Genomic DNA, 17,665 nt, shown 5'->3' with positions numbered 1-17,665 from the left:
TCTTCTTCTCGTTTGACCTCGATCTCTCTTTTCAAAACAGTTAGGCTCCTTTTTGTTACAATGGCATTTTGGTTTGGAGAAGAAATAAGGAAACTGAGCTGTTATAGCAATGTTCTATGGCGGTTGATCCGTAAGGGAAATCCGAACTCATTACAAATGGCTAGGTGATGCATGCCACACATGACAGCTTTGCATTTTATGCTGAGTTCTATTACTTGTAAGTGGGTATGTAAATACACCACTTAGTTTGGGACCCATTGTAGTTATAAAAGAAGTTCAGAGCGCAAAGTTTTATATATTGTTTGAGGTGGCAAGACTTCTACACAAGTAATATGTTTAACGAGGAATGCTATATATCAGTTACTATTCATCTTCATACTCCATACTCGACATTTTTTTTTTTTTTTTATAGGGTGTGATCTGTGTGGAGTAGTGAATGGTAATTGATGAAAATAATTTTTCTTATTTGAATTTTGAGGGATATGACTGTATGACAGCTAGTTCTGCTTTGTTGATGTGGGCTCGCTCTCTCTCATCATGCGTGTTGTGTTGTTTTGTTGGCACTTGAGGACATTGTGGTACCATTCTGGGACAATGTTTAAAATAGGATAAAGGAGTGTGATATCCCACCTGTGGCCATGGTCGATAAAAGAGAAGCAAGATGGAGTGAGAGAGAATGGTTTGGTGTCATAAGTAGAATGATGCATGCAATATCATCATTTTTTGAGCATGCCTAAATAAGCACCACACTCTCTTTCACGTACCCTATAAAAGAGGGTCCTCTTGAACCCCCATTTGGGTGGGGCAATCATGATCACACCACCTGCCAGACACAATACAGTATCTTCTTCTTCTTCTTCTTTTTTGAAATCCTTTCCGGGGTGTCAGATCTCTATGTATTGGACAGTGACAGCGCTGTTATGGTCCCATATTTTGCAGAAGCATCATCGGTAGGGTATTGAAGAGTGATAGGAGAAAGTGGAGTAATCGAATGGGAATGTTTATGGTAATTTTTTATAGAGTAATATTACATATAATCGTGAAGTGTATAAGTACTATACAGTCGCTTTGAAAAAGAGGATCTACTATTAAAAAATTAATTCTTTTCATATGGGTCTCGTATTTATCTATTTTTTTAAAGTGATTATGTGATACTTGCAGACTCTTGCAGACTCATAACTGTAATTATCATTTTTCTTTTTTATATATCGATAATCAGGACATATGAACTCCAACAAATATCCCATTGCAACTAATACATGCAAAGAAAAATAAAATAAAATAAGGGGAAAATATATTTTATTTGATTAAAATAAAAAATATGACCGGTTGATATGCAATATTTGAAAAAAAATAAATTAGATAAAAAATAGTAAAAATTTCAAAGTTAATAATATCTTTTTATTATATAGAATTTAAATAGATAATTCAAGGTGAGATTAGGTTCTAAATGAAATAGATAAAAGGCAAAAAGTGTTATATTAGACAAACTTTGGGTAATGGGATGGGCAGGCTGATGATAAAGGGCAGCGGGTGATATGAGAAAATAGCAAGCGAAAGTTAGTTCGAGTCGCAGACGAAAATATGACCTTCAGTGCTTGTACCGTCATGTAGGGACCATGCACCGAACGGCGAGGGAAGAGGTCAGTCGGATCAAAGTAGGGGCAGATCAATATAAATTAAAACTTAAAGGCAAAATTTAAATAAGTCGTTTTTAATTATAATATAATCAAATATAAATCATTATATTGAATATTAAAAAAAAAATTCAATAAAATGAGGATTAATTTAGAATTTTTAAATAAAAAGTCTTTGAAATTATATTTAATACAACGATTTAAAATGAGATCTTATTGTAAATTTTATACCTCAAATTAGCAAGATCTTAACAATATTTATTTAAAAATATATTTTATTCATTATAATAAATATAGAACACATTAAAACAATATAAAAAGTATTTGAACCTTTATTTAATGAAATGGTTTTTATATTATATTATATATATATAAATCTTACTTTTATTTTAGGAGCCTTGTATAGGCCGGGGCTGTAATTGCTATAAATCGACAACATCAAAATTTTATCGAAAATAGCAAAATTTCAATAATTATACCAAAAATTAAAATGTAATTAAAGAATTAATATGTAAAAAATAACTAAAAATGAGGATTTGGAAATAATAGATTTTAGCCTCAAAAAAGATGTACACCAAGCGTAGCTGGGTGGCCATAATTTGCGTGCCGAAAAGAATTTTTTGAATTGAGGGTCATATGCGCGATTGTGATATTCGTAGCCAAAGTTATGATTAAAACATCGAAACGTGCTCAAAATTACCATAATCAGGGAAAGATCACGGTTTCCTGCTATCTTTGTGTTGATCTGTCACCTTGAGGTATTTCAGCGCCATTAACGTACAATTTAACAACTTAGCATTATTTGACTTGGATCCTCCTGCATCAGGAGTCTTGGGTAGAGATGTATGGGAGTCATAATTGCCAAAAGGGGATAGATCGGACCGTCTCCCCGCTATAGAAAAAAAAAACAAGAAATTAGAAACAAAAATTTAACAATGTGATAATGGTAAGTAGAGGAAGGAGGTCATATTTGATTTTCATTGAATTATATTTATTATGTGGTAAGTAATTAATAGATGAAGTCATTTAAAATGTACATTGATAAGTGTAACTTGAGGTAATAAATTTTAGAATTAAGAGGTAATATAAACGGGAATAAGTTATATCATCAGCATTTGACATATTAATTGTGATGGGATGTAAGGTTAAATTTAATACACTAGGACTTTTTGTATATATAAATCCTTGGGTGTGAGTTTGATTCCTAAATATCTCTAACTTGCCGTCTGCCTATACAAAGAGTAATTCTTTATACAACTGTGAAGTGCGTAAATATCGAGTAATCGCTTTAAAAAAAAGTAGGGTCCATTATTAAAAAATTAATTTTTTTCATGTGGATCCCATGTTTTATTCATTTTTTTAAAGCGATTACGCGACGTAGGGCTATACACTGATGGGTTCGACATCGGTTTCGGTGCAAAATAGAGACACCACCGACGTCTGCCATGGGTTTGTTGAACCAGCCGAAACTGAGGGTTTGGGGAGAGAAAACCGATCATATCGGTCTCGACGTGCGTCAGTCCATTGCGGCATCTCTGTGGAGGAGGAGGAACTGAGGAAGAGTGAAGAAGTGTCTCGCTGTCATTGCCATGAAAGAAGAAGAGAGTTACAGAGGCTAAAGAGGAAGAAGAGGATGCGGGGAAGAAGAAGAGGGGCGTGGGGGGTTATTAATTCATCTTAAAACGGTGACATTTGGCTTAAAAGCCAAACGGTGCCGTTCTATTATAATTTTTTTTTAACTTTCAGGCTCTAAAACGACGCCGTTTCACTCATTATAAGTAAAACGGCACCGTTTTGTATACATATATTAAAAAAAATATAAATAGACTGGATCGGCCGGTTCAGCGGTTTTCCAAGGATTCAAACTTGCGCCGAATCGCCGATATTGGTTTTCTTCATTTCCTCTCGACCGCGGACAGGTTCTTTGCCGGTTCTGTGCTCCGGTGGTGGGTCTGATCGGTTCAAGGTCAGTTCCAGCGGTTCCTGTACAGTCCTAATGCGACGGTTGCATAATTCATGATTGTAAATATTTTTTTTCTTTTTATAATGTAATAATAATAATAATAATAATAATAATAATAACTCTTAGTCAAAGAAGTAGTTAATTAATTAGATATTAAATAAAAAAAACGCACTGACGGGTCAAATGCTAAGTAGGCTATCCATTGATCCTCCTTCCTACCAACGACGCAGACAACAGACTTTTCGAACCAGTAATGGGGGATGAGAATAATGAGATGGGCAATGAAGTTGAGGGTGGCGTTGTATTTTTATTTTTATTGGGCATGAGGTATGCAAAACTAATTTTGAAGGACGCAGGCTCTCTGCAATTAGTTTAGTTTGTTTTTTATTTTCTTTCTAAAGGGCTCTCTGCAATTAGTTAATCATCCATTTCGAATAATTCAAGAAAAAATACTTTCTAAGAAGATTTATCTGTAAGTGCATTTCGAATAATTTAAAGAAAAATACTCCTATCTTCATGATATGCTGTGAAACAAGTGTAAAAAATCAGGTGCTTGCATCATTTGATTTCAAATTAACACCAAAGTTATATCTTAATTAAGCTGGCATTATCTATGCTCCAATTATCAGTGTGGTTTATAGTTCTTGAAAACAAAGCTACATTGTTTATTAAAACCCCAACTATAATTTCAAACTACTCTCTCTTTTTACAATCATATAAAGCAATTTCAATTTGCGGATTTATTTTCGTAAAAACTCTATGACCGTAACACTTATCTTTATGAAAACTTAGGGCCTGAGTCGGTCAAACCTTTCTTTACCAAAATGAGTGGCTATTCTTATTGAATAATTCTACATACAACCGTAAAGTATGTAAATACTGCATAATCGCTTCGAAAAGGAATATAATCTACTATTAAAAAATTAATTTTTTTTTATTTGAATTTCATATTTTATTCACTTTTCTCAAAACAATTACGTGGCAATTGTACAATTCATAATTGTAAATATCTTTTCACTTGTTAGAAAGCATGGTTCCTTATTTAGTTTGGAACCTTAAGAATCACAAATTAGATTGCCTATCAAATGAGTCTTGTGTTTGTGTTTGCGCAAAAGAGAATAACATTCAAACCAAGCATGATATTCATTATCACCACGCAAGAAGATATCGGAAATTAAATACACATGTACAACTCTACATATGACCATCCGGTATCGTTCCAGAAAATGCCAAAGACATTAATTAATTTTAAAACCTGATAATTTGGTGGTATTATGAGGACATGAAGTGGAAATATGGCAAAAAGCAAACCCTACAGGAATGGAGGGGAAGATCAAGTTGTATTTTTATCTTTATAAACGTTGGGAGGCTTGAACATTGAAACTCTCCCAATTCCCATAACAGTAGCAACAAATTTTAGCAGGCCCTTTTACAGAACTTGTTTTCTTTTTCCTCTAAACCCTTTCCTCAGTCATGAGTAACAGTACTTATGCAGAATTTTATTACGATGGCACATTAAAATGGAAGAGCCATGATAAGACAAATGCAAATACCACGCAAGCAAGCAGGAAATTCAGGAACCGGTGGCCATGCCAGAAGTTTCGTGTCTCTGCTATGGGCACTGGTGCGACTGCAGCTGCTGTTGTGGCATCGTTGGCATCATTTGAATGATCTGTTGACTCGATCTCAATCGATCCGAAGACATTACGGGCAATAGAATGGCATATCTCACATGTTCTAAAACAAAACCAAGCAAACTGAAGTAAATATAGTACGGAAATAATGAAACTTTAAAAATATTAGTATTGAGTATCATTATTCACTGTCTAATGAGGTAAACGAGAAATATAGACGATGACAATCCAGAATTGACAGCTTCATACATGTTTATTAACTCTTGTGCAACACTTGTGCGACATTTTATATGCAATCTCAAGAGGTTGTGATGATTAAGGAAAAATAAGCAGTGAGGTGTAGTTAGAACAACAAGAAGAATTTAAGCGGAATTCAAGAAGCTAGAAGAGAGAACAGAAAACAAAAATATTACAAAGATGACAACGAACCATAGAGATTAAGGGTGGGTTTGGATATACAAACCTATCTATCTCATCTCATATCATCATTACAATTTTTTCAAATTTCTATACAAAAATATAATAAACAATTCAACTTTTTCAAATCCCAAAATAAAAATAATACTAAAAAATTATATTTAACAATATTTTATTCAATTTAAAAAAAAAAAAATCTCATTTCATCTCATCTCATCTGAACTCTCTATCCATTTTTCTTTGCATACAAAAAATGTAAAGAAAAACTGAATAAAACATGAAACAAAAAGATGTGGATTTAACAATGACCAAAAACAACTAACTACATGTTTCTATGGTTTGCTAACCTATATGAGAAGAACACTTGTAATATTAGTTCTAACTCCTAAATTATTGTTCAAAATACAAGCGTGATCTTTTGCCTGTTAATTTACAAAGGACAAGCAAATATTTCTGTCACATAACAACCCAGCATAGGAATAGCGCATTGCCTTTGTTGTTGTAAGTATCAACAATCAATGACATATTTTTTAATTTTGGCAGTTGGCAATGACATTGTACGATGGTCTCGAGAAAGTATTGAAGATGGTCTTGTCAGTTAGCTACAACACTATCAGACATGTATGACAAAATGGCAATAGCAATGCGCCGAAGGCTTTTAAGAATCGAAACAAAGATCAGGAAGTGTAGAAAGAATACAGTCTCAAAATACTCTTAAGTTGTAAATATATACCAGTCTTCTAAGGTGAAGTGTGTGGTTATTTGAGTTTCATCAGAAACAATGGATGAATATCATAATTTGAAACTGCACATAGGCAATTAGAATATATTAAGTACCACACCGGCAAGCAATATTCTTCCATTAAGATAATTGATTTCATCAATATGCGACCAAATTTCCACTTTCATAAAGATTAGAAACATCAGAAAGAAGCTCCAGAGAGATTCCTTTACTTTGAAAAAGGACACAGCATCAAGGAATCGTTGGTGTACTTTGACATATCACCATGATTTCAGAATGCTTTACTCTTTTACCAAATCCCTCATCTTCTTTGAAAAAGTAGTTTCTTCTTTAATTAATTATACAAAGCTAGCTGTGTTCTTGTGCCCACATCCTCATAGCTACTAGGTAATCAATTATGCTTTACATCTAATAAACATAACCTAATTTCTCAAATGATTTGTTTAATTGTAATTCATTTTCTCTAATGGTGCCTAGTATCATTCCTTCAAGAAGAGGAAATCTTAATCAAGAGTGTCTCAAAGTCTCTTATCAGAGAAAAAAGGTTTCAAAGTTTACAAAACACATCCACTATATTAGCTCTCTGAAAACACAACCTTCTATAATGCTAAGAACCACCAAATGCTATCCATCATTTCCAGAAAAAAAAGACATAAAAATTAGCTGGCAACCAAGCCGTTAAGATCAAAACAATCAAAGAAAAAAGCAATGATTTTTACTCACTTATTTCCCTTAATCTTGAACCAGGCCTCAGCACAGTTTTTGTGGGCTGCACCCAAATCATCCTTACAAGAGCAACCCAACTCTATGGGAACACCGGATTCATGGCTATTACTCTCCAACCCAAGATGACAAATCCTACAGTCTCTCTCGGCTTTAGCCAAATGCACCTTGATTTCGGGGACCCCACTCTCATTCTCCACCTCCACCGAGCACTCCGAGGATGAAGACAAAGAGTCCCTCCGAGAGACCGAGACTTTCCCGATCTCAGGATCATAAACACAGGCGAAGCTGTACTCATCGTAAGACCCGCCATTCGTGGAATAGAACTGGGAATAGCACGAGCCCTCGTCGGCGTCTGTGAAGCAGACGCTACCGTCACTTCCGGAACGGCGGTGACCCCCTTGTTCCAAATCGATGTGGTGGGCCATTTCTACGGTCGACATTGCGACTACAACCTAGAAGCGGAAAACTGTTTCGGTTAAGGAAACAAAACGAAGAACGCATCAAATGCCTCGAAAAGTTAGGAGCTTTGGTTTCCGCATCTGCTTCTTTGAGTAATGAGAGAAAATCTAAGTGCTTTAAAGAAGTGGGTATTGGATTAGGTGACCCATCTTCAACTCCATTATTTTTTGTTGCAAAAAACTAAGATAAAAATAAAATAAAATAAGATGCAGAGAATTGAAAGATTACATGGAGAGTTTTGCAGAATTTCCAGGCCAAAGACAATAAAAGAATGCAGAGAAAGAAAGAGAGAAAACAGAGGAGGCCGGATTAGACAGTTTCAGGGTGTTGAAGAATGGTTTCTGAGAGAGACGAAGAGAGAGACTCGTGCTTTTGAAGAAGTCTGGGACTGAGGCACTGCCAAGACGGAACAGAAACGTTCAGTGGGTGCTCTGAGAAGCAGAAACAGCAGATTTCACTGATAAAGAAGCTGAACTAAAAAACAAAAAACAAAAGGAAAAAGATAAAGAGAAAAGAAAAAGCTGTTGGAAAATTTGTTCTACACTCTAATCTCACGTCCTCCATAGATTCTGTACGTTGGACGGTCCTGAGACCGTGATTCAGAGATTGCAAACAAAATCTGTAGGATTGTGTGGATTGCGGGGAAACATACTTCTTTTCAGACTGAAATGATCTGTTGTTTTATGCATTTTTTTTTTAATTTTCTTTTCTGAGGTTATGATAATGCATGTCGGGTATTTTTAATTATTATTTTTCCTCGATTTTCTCTGTTTGTTTGTTTTTGTACGCACATTATCCGTTTACTGTTTATGTTACATTTTTCTTGAGAAGACCGATTGATCCTTGGCTTTTTTTCGTGAAAAAACGTGGAACCGAGGTTAAAGATTAGGGTAAAAACGTCTATTCATATTGCTTCCATTAAAGTACACTGGCATGTCCTAGTATCAGAAAAACTGATACGCCGATGAATACTCTAACAGGTAGACGACGAGGGGCTATTATTCATGCATCTCATGAGATATGGGCCCGTTTGAATACGAGATGAAATCATCTCATTTAATCTCATTTTAATTAATAATTTTATTATTATTTATAAGTTATTTAAATTCAACTCATTATTAAAGGATTCTTTATAATGGAAAGAAATAACTAACAATAATTAATATCAATTTATTCTTGAAAAATTATTGTGATTAAAAATCATCCATCCAAGTAAAAAAGGCTTCATCAACGCTGAAAAGAAAGGTTAGTGATCACTGATCATGCACCTTTGTCTTGTTTGCCTCTGATCTTCTGCCTTTGCGTGAAAAACACAAAAGCTACCATCTGAAAAGAAAAAGAAATAAATAAAGAGCAAAACTCCAAGTGCAGTTGTTAACTTGTTACAGAATACCCAACTCTCAGTTCCCGACAACCTCTTTGATATATATTTTTTTAAAGGAAAATATTAGGATACCGCCTCAGTTTTTTATTTTATTTTGACGTTTATGTATTTAAATTTTTTTATTTAATAATTAAGAAAATATTTTTAATGTATTAATATATATTTTTTATTTTTTTAAAAATATTTAAAAATATTAAAAAAAAGAAGTAAAAATAAAAAAAATAATTTTATGCTAGCAGACATACCTAATGATCAAAACTTAGGCAGCACGCTAGTAAGATTTTTTTTTATACATTTAAGTTGCGTTTGGATGTTGAAGTGAATTGAGTTGAGTTGAATTGAGATAATAAAATATTGTTAGAATATTATTTATTATTATTATTATTATTATTATTATTATTTTGGGATTTGAAAAAGTTGAATTGTTTATTATATTTTGTATTGGGATTTGAAAAAGTTATAATAATGAGTTGAGATGAGTTGAGAGGATTTTTGGTTCCAAACGAAGCCTAGAGAGGAGAGTTTGGAACTACCGCCTCTAAAATCCACCGGCTTTTGGCAACCCCTTTGAATTTTAGTAATTCTTTCCTTTGATTTATATTGTACGAGAAATTTAGATCTTGTTTATTTTTATAATTCTTCTTAATTTATTTTATTTATTTTTATTTAATTATTATAATTTTTTTAAATTCTTGTACAAAATAAAATAAATAATTTAATTTTTTTTAATAAAAATAATATTAAAAAAATATATTTTAATAATATTTTATTCAATATTAATTTTAATCTCAATTCATTTTATCTCATATTATCTATAAAAACAAACGAGTCACTTTTGTAAATCTGTATGTACGGTAGGCTGCTAAGTGAACCAAGAAACCAAAATTAGACAGGATTATTTTCATTTTCCTTTTTGTGTTTGATTACCCAAACTATAGTAAAGCTTACGGAGAATTAGTAGGGGTGAGTACGGGCATGTTTGAAAAATGAAATGAGAATTTTATGTTTTATTTTAAAATTTAAAATATTAAGTTTTAATATTTTTATTATTTTAAAATTTAAAAAATATGTAATGATGAGATGAGATGAGAATTTTATATTTTATTTTGTACTCTAAACCTACGTTAGTCAGGTCGAATTCTCCTGTCTGACTCTTATTCAGTTATTTGTAGAGGTTTCGATCCGACTTTGATTTTTTGGAAATGAGTCGGATTTGGATTTTTAGTTTTGAATTTTTTTTTTAACTTCATATTTAGCTCATTTTAAAACAAAACTTTTTTGTGGGATTTCAAAGTTCAATTTTCCAAAAAATTAAAAATTAAAAATTAAAAATTAAAACTAAATTATTAACTACAAATTTACTTCTATACTAATGCCTATATTATAGTGTCTAATTATATGTTATCATACTATAATATTATATGTTATTATTTTATATTAGTGTCTAACTTATTTTTAACTTATTTCCACACTAGACTTATTTCTAGTATCTAATTACATGTTATTATACTTTACTAAATTAGTACTATGTGTTACTAACTTATTATATTAGATTTATTGGTGATTTCTATACTAATGTCTAATTTATTTATATACAAGACTTATACTATAATGTCTAATTACATGTTATTATACTAATATCTAACTTAATTATATACTAGACTTACTAGTGTCTAATTGCATGTTATTATATTTTAATAAATTAGTATATGTGTTATCAATTTATTATACTAGACTTATTTAAATACTAGTGTCTAACTTATTTTTATACTATGCATATGATGTTTACACATACTAAACTATCATTAGTCTATTTATATTATATTATAAGTATATTATTTTATAATAATTAAGTCATACTAGTATATTATTGAATTTAATAATTTAAGTTCTAGTTATATAACTATATAACTACACAAGTATATATGAAAAATATATAAAGAAATACATATTTTTATAACATATGTACAAAATCAAAATTGGATTCGGAGTCGGATTTGGAGTCGGATTCAGAGCATAAAGTCGAAGTCGGTTCTGATTGGAGTTGAAGTCAGTCTAGCGACACCTCTGACTGAAAAATTAAAAAAAAATTCCAGCTCCGAGCAAAGCTAAAGCGAAATCAGATTCAGAATCAAATTTTTAGATTTTTGCTCAGCCATAGGGAGAAGTGCTACATACAAAAAGAGATTTTATAAAAGTAAATTTATACACTGACGTAATTTCATATGATCCATTAGATTTTCTTTATAATAAAATTAACTTTACAATCTAATGAACCACATCAAGTTACATTAGTTTGTAAAATTATTTTTGTATAATTTTTTATGACTAAAATATTTATAATTATCTGATATCTTTATGGGAAGATGAGCATTACGAACATTTTGGTCTTCGACATCTGCCTATTTTATTTCGCAAAATAATTTCTAATTTTGCATTTTTTGTTAAGATTTTAAGATTTAAAGTGCGAGATAATACGTAAACTAAACTTAATATTTCTTACTCACTTAGAGCAGTCTCATTGGTTGAGGCATAGTTTTAAACCAGTTCAGCTCATAAGTCAATTTTTTTAACTTTTGACTAATCACTCAATACTTGAACTACACTTATAAAAAAAAATAAAAATTTGAACTATACATTAGATTAGTTATCTCACTTTTCATAATAATAAAAGAATAATATTTTTAAAATTTTCTTATCTACTTATTTAATGCATTATTTATTTTTAAATATTTTTTTTATTTTTATTTTCATAATTTCCAACAAGTATATATTAAAATATATAAAATCCATCTATCAACCTAAATTAACTTCATTTTCAAATATAAAATATTAAAATATATACAAAATATATTCACAAAGTAGTGAGAAATAATAGAAAATTCATTTGGCTTAGTTATGTTGAGTTACTGTAGCTCATAATCAAATTTACACGTAAATACCTAATCGTGACTTTTAAGGGACATATTAGCTAAATTTTAGTTAGAGTTGAAATATGCTGCTTATTTAGCATTGAGAGGAGACACTCTTAATTGACCCCAAAATTTGAAGACAAATTATATGAATTACTTCTAAAATTCCAAAATATATATACATACATATATATATATATAATATATATACACACACACACACACTTCCTTTAGCTATTTCACGGGAACCTTATCTAAATTCCACTTTTTCTTCTTTTTCTCCCCACTTGTTTGTCCATCTGATTAATTCCATTTCAAACCTTTTTGGCATTATCTAATCCCTATCGACATCATAGTATAACATGAAACGAAGCAACAATATGAAACAAAATAGGAAAGTGTTTCAAATCTCTTTGACACGAACCGATGCCCTAGCTTTCTTATCATCTTCAGGAATTGAAAGAGGAGTTAGTGATGTTCAGTAGCCTTCTGTAGACTTTATAGCTAGTGGGGCTGGTTTTATGTGGCAGATAATAAACAGTTGACTCTTGCATGATCTGGGTTTTCCTTTGATCAAGCTGGAGCTAGCAGTTTGTCGACAATTACTAAGGAAAACATCAAGAGTAGGATCGGATGTTATATTGGTTCGGTTCATAATCCTGATCAAGGGAAGCACACGAGGCCTATATATAAAACTCATCAGGGGTCTTGTTGTGTTTGTTCACCAAACATATTGAGAAACTGAATGCAGGAGTAGTAGATCACCCAGAAAATAAAATAAATAAAAGGTGAATTTTCCTGGATAAGGGAGTTCTAGCTAGAAAACGACAGTCAATAAGTTCAAATCAGAATTGTTCTTGGTCCAAATAATTGCCAGAACTTATCTCCCTTGCAACGTTGGGCTGACTCTGAAAGACTACTTGAAAAGTTTCTTTTTTTAATAATAGATATCATCTCCAACTCATGTTTGATCAAATGAACAGTTCAAAGATGTAGAGAAATATATACTCATGTGGAGTCTTTACGTACTGTCCAAAAATCTTTAATAGCCCTAAGGCCTACATAATCATGTATCAATTTCTCATCAGAATTGAACCATTTGATTTTGTGTTTAGATAATAATTAAATAATGATTAGATGAAAAAATTGAAGATTTAAAATTAATTTTTTTTTTTTATTTGAGTGATGTTTAGAAAAGAAATATCTGAGACTATTTAAAAATATTTGAGAATACCTTATTATCCAAACAAGGACAGTAAAACACATGCAAGCGTGTAGGATAAGCCTGCCTGCAATAAATTACAAGCAACCATACAATGAGAAAGGGCGCCTAAGAATGTACATTCTTCGGTGCCCTTTCTATTAATGCAATACATGTATAGCTATAGAAAGAAAATATATTGTGCTCAGACAAAATGTTAGGTTTGATTTGTTTTCACAAACTATCTCATCTCATCATTTTCAAATCTTAAAATAAAAATAATATTAAAAAAATAATATTTTATTCAACTTTTAATTCATTACATCTCATCTCATCTTATCTCATTTAATCCGTGTAACCAAATGAGGCGTAAGAGGAACCCCAAAAGACAAAAAGCTGATGCAGATTAAAGATTTATAGCAGGATTAGCAGTCGAGAGTCGCAGCAAGTTCTCCAAGCTGGCATGCAGGCACCTAACACTACACTGATAGATTGACATACCTTTCAAATCCATAAGAAAATACAACTTCTCGGTTATCAGTTGAACTTATGCAACTGCCATTTCTCACATATTGCATGATCAACTGATGAAACCAGAAATAAATGATTTATACAAACTATTGTACCAGATAAAGAGTTTGCCTCCTGTAGCACAACAATTAAGAAACTATGCACCGTCTCTGCATGCATCAGTCCAGAAGAATGATATGGCCTATGGATGGATGTCCGAGCTAATTGAAAAGGGTCATTCTCCAATGTCTAAATTGATTTCTCTCTTTTCCATGATCAATGAAAGGCTAGAGTGCCTAATTAGTTAAATCTTCTGAGGCGACAGTTTAAATGGCTGATCACACACAGACACAATGACAAAGTAGGAGTGTTCCTATTTTCAACAATTTTCTTCTGTTAGCTAGAAAATTCACTTTCTAACAATTAGGAAATGCATTAATCATTTAACCCAATATAATACCTTCACCTTCAAACCGTTGAAAGAAAATAGTTTCTGATCAGAATAGGTTGATAGCACATTGGCCTTCATGCCAATTAGCCTCTCGATGTTCCTTCGTTAAAACAAAAATGGCCATTCACTTTACTCTATTCAAAACGCCCCATTTGCACCTGAGCTCCATGAGATCATGTTATACAGCCTGCTGGCCGCATCTCCTACTGCTATGAGACTACTATTTTCTAACCCACTCTTAAGCCAATCAAGGTTACTTATATCGGTGACTATTAATGCAGGCAATTCAAAACTTGGAAAGGATGGAGGCTCTGTGAATTCAAGGAATTCTCGCACATGCATTCCTCCAAACTACCAATAGAGGGACAAATTGAATGAATTTTACATTTCACATGGCCAAATGACAGGATTTCTTCGGATCATAATTCCTTGGTTTTTTCTATAATTGCATCTTCAGCCATACTTCCATATTCTAGTTTAATCTTGTCATCTACGCTTCGACGACTTAATTAGGGTCGTAGAAATATTCTAGTGATTCTTAGGAGATGTTTGGAAAATGAGATGACATGAGAAATATGTGACTATTAGTAAAATTATTTGTGAATACTAGTGAAATTATAGTTTAAGTTATGATGCTTTATAGGCTTTTGGGAAATGAGAGGAAAAACATTGAATAAAAAATATTATAAAGTTAAAATATTGTTAGAATATTATTTTTTAATATTATTTTTATTTTTGGATTTGAAAAATTAGTTGATTTCTTTTTGTGTAAGTTTGGAAAAATTGTAATGATTAGATGAAAAAGTTGAAAATTTAAAATTGAAAAGTGAATATATGTTTGAGTGGTGTTTGGATGTTGAGATGTGATGAAAAGAGATGAGATAGAATGAGATGAAACCATCTCAACATCCAAACAACCCCTTAATAGCATTTATTAGATATATCTAGTAAAAGCTTTGCGATTGTGCCTGCCCATTTGTTTCCATGAATTGCATGCTGCGATCGAGTATGACACTACAAGAAAATTGCTTAATTATGATAAGTTATTTTTAGTGAAATGATTATTTTCAACTAAAATGAATCTATTTTTATTGCAAATAATCTTTTTCGTCGCAAAAAAATCACAAATACCCATTTTTCTTGTAGTGTGATCCTATCCTAGTAATTATGAAACTACTTTTTAATTTGGTCAAAGAAGAATAACAAATGACATGATGACACGCGAAACCCTTGTATTACTTGTTGGAAGTTTAAACAAATCCAACGTATTAAGACTTTTCGTTTTTTAAGAGTGTATTATTTTTCAAAATTGTCTTTTTATTTTCTAATAATGTGTCCTTTTATTTTTTTAAGAGTAACTTTATGGTCATCAAGTATGATGAGTCTTATGTGTCTATAAGCTGATGCAATGTAATTTATTTTCAAGAGAGTAAGAAAAGCTCAGATAAATTTATCCCTTCAAATTGGCATCAAATCGCTAGGTTACAACGGATTCAAACTTTTCAGGAAATGGCCTCCAATTTTGTCCAACAACAAATTCCAAATTTTTCAAAAGATAATTATGGTATTATCCAAATGAGAGCCCTGGCTTGTTTGTGTCTCAAGATCTATGGGAGATTGTTGTCGATAGATTTACAGAGCCCACGGAGGAGTAAGAAGCCACGTATACTGTATATGAGAAGCGAACTCTTAAAGAGCAAAAACAGAAGGATAAAAAGGCATTGTTCATACTCTATCAAGGGTTGGATGAGGCACCTTCGAAAAATTTGCCGAAACAACAAGAAGTAAACAAGCATGGGAGATTCTTGCTTCCATTTTCAACGGACATGAATGGGTGAAACGAATTCGCTTGCAAACATTATGAGGTGAGTTTGAGGCACTTCACACAAAGGAAGGCGAAATTGTGTCCAATTATTTCTCATGATTGTTGGTGATCGTGAATAGTTTTAAAAGAAACAATGATAATATCGATGACATCTGAGTCATCGAAAAAATCCTTCGATCGTTCTCTCTTAGATTTGAACATGTACTTGTAGCTATCAAAGAGTCTAAGGACTTGAAGAAGCTTACAACTAAGGAGTTGATGGATTCTCTCTAAGTACATGAGCAAAAGATGCAAAAGAGTGCTAATTCTACCGTGCTAGAACAAGCACTAGGGTGAAAAATGATTCTAAATGAACGAGGGAAATCCAACCTCAATTGAGGTCGTGGTAGAGGCAGCAGGAAAGTAGAAGCTGAAGAGACCGAGGCCGAGCACAACTGAGGATGAGGAAGATCCACACATGAAAGTGGAAACACCAAGAACATTCAATATTAAAATTACAAGAAGTTTGGACACTATGCCTCGGATTGTTGTCACAAAGATAATGAACACGCCAATGTTGCAGAAGCAACAAATGATGCTGGTAGTATCACGTGATGCAAACCAAGAAGTTGGACATGCTAATCATACAAGTGGGAATGGAGCTGAATTTGTACAAGACCCTTTGTCATTTCCTAGTGGCCCAATTACAAGACTTAGAGCCAAACGTTTCAAGGAAGCACTAAATGGGCTAATCCAAGAGAATTGGGCTGATTCTAAAAAGACCAAGATGGGCTCAAACAATATTCAAGACTTAATCCATGTCATCAAGGCAATTGAAGAGGCTAATTAGCACATAGAAATATGATGAATGGTCTGACCATTAAAGGACGTGAATTTGTTAAGTTTCAAGAATATTAAATAGGTGAATGAACTTGGTCTTGCCTGGGTACGTGAAATACATTGAATTTAGTCATTTAGTCATTTCTGGCTGCCTCTAGAAGTCCAAGAGGCCTAAATTTCGTGGGACTTGTTATGTTAATATTTGTGTTGCTTTTAAAGCTGTAGTTATGACTTTTCCTATTCTTGGAGGGTTGTTCCAAGTATATAAATGGGTTATTTCGAGTTTTAATATCAGATTGGAAATTTCAGAAACTTATTTGTTTTTGTGAGGTCTTGTGTTCCTCTTGGTTCTTCAAAGAACTCCTTGAACTTATCAAGTTAATCTTGTGGCGTTCAAGCTCCAAACTTATCACCTTGATTCTGATTTCTGGGTGTGGCGTTTTCAATCCTTCGTAGTCTTGGTTCTCATCTAGTTGGGTGACTGGTCAAGGCTCAACAAATCTTGTCAATACGATCTTGGGGTTCCAAGCCATCATTGTTATCGGGTTTCATCACAATTGTTGGTGAAGTTCATATCATTTTGGTATCAGAGCCAGGTTCTAAGATAAGTTTGTCTATCTTTTATTTTCGTTCTATTTCCTGTTCCTGCTGTGTTTAAAAAAAAAAAAAAAAAGGGTACACGATTCCAGTAAGAAAACTTCTTCCTTTCAATCTTGTATCTCACCTTATTCAAGTACTTGAACTTTTGATGAGTTTTGGTTGTTTATTTTCTGAATTGCTGCTGGATTATTTTGAATGAGTTTCTTGAAGTTCGATTAAGAACTAAAGAAGACACAGAAGAGTGGAAAAAGGCAAGAGTGTGCGAGACCATATGAGGGTAAAAGCCGTTTAGAGTGAAAACACGAGTGCAAGTGTATCAATTCTTGAGTGAAACACGTGAGGGAGTGCTTGTGAGGATTCTAACTTTGTTTGCAGATTTTAAAAC

At 32.5% G+C, this 17,665-nt stretch overlaps 1 protein-coding gene across 1 annotated transcript; it reads right to left on the bottom strand.

Annotated features, from left to right (window-relative positions):
* Nucleotides 1-4,901: 4,901 nt before the first annotated feature.
* On the bottom strand, nucleotides 4,902-8,243 carry LOC108984219. The gene is made up of 3 exons (XM_035689338.1): nucleotides 7,807-8,243; nucleotides 7,117-7,571; nucleotides 4,902-5,337 (listed from the first exon to the last, which is right to left on the bottom strand). The coding sequence occupies exons 2-3, from the start codon at nucleotides 7,557-7,559 to the stop codon at nucleotides 5,103-5,105; spliced, it is 678 nt and encodes a 225-aa protein (XP_035545231.1). The 5' UTR covers nucleotides 7,560-7,571; nucleotides 7,807-8,243; the 3' UTR covers nucleotides 4,902-5,102.
* Between the last annotated feature and the right edge of the window lie 9,422 nt (nucleotides 8,244-17,665).

Source organism: Juglans regia, chromosome 4, assembly GCF_001411555.2.
Source record: "Juglans regia cultivar Chandler chromosome 4, Walnut 2.0, whole genome shotgun sequence".
NCBI lineage: Eukaryota > Viridiplantae > Streptophyta > Magnoliopsida > Fagales > Juglandaceae > Juglans > Juglans regia.
Note: the sequence above shows the minus strand (reverse complement) of the source record. Positions and strands in the feature narration are given on the sequence as shown.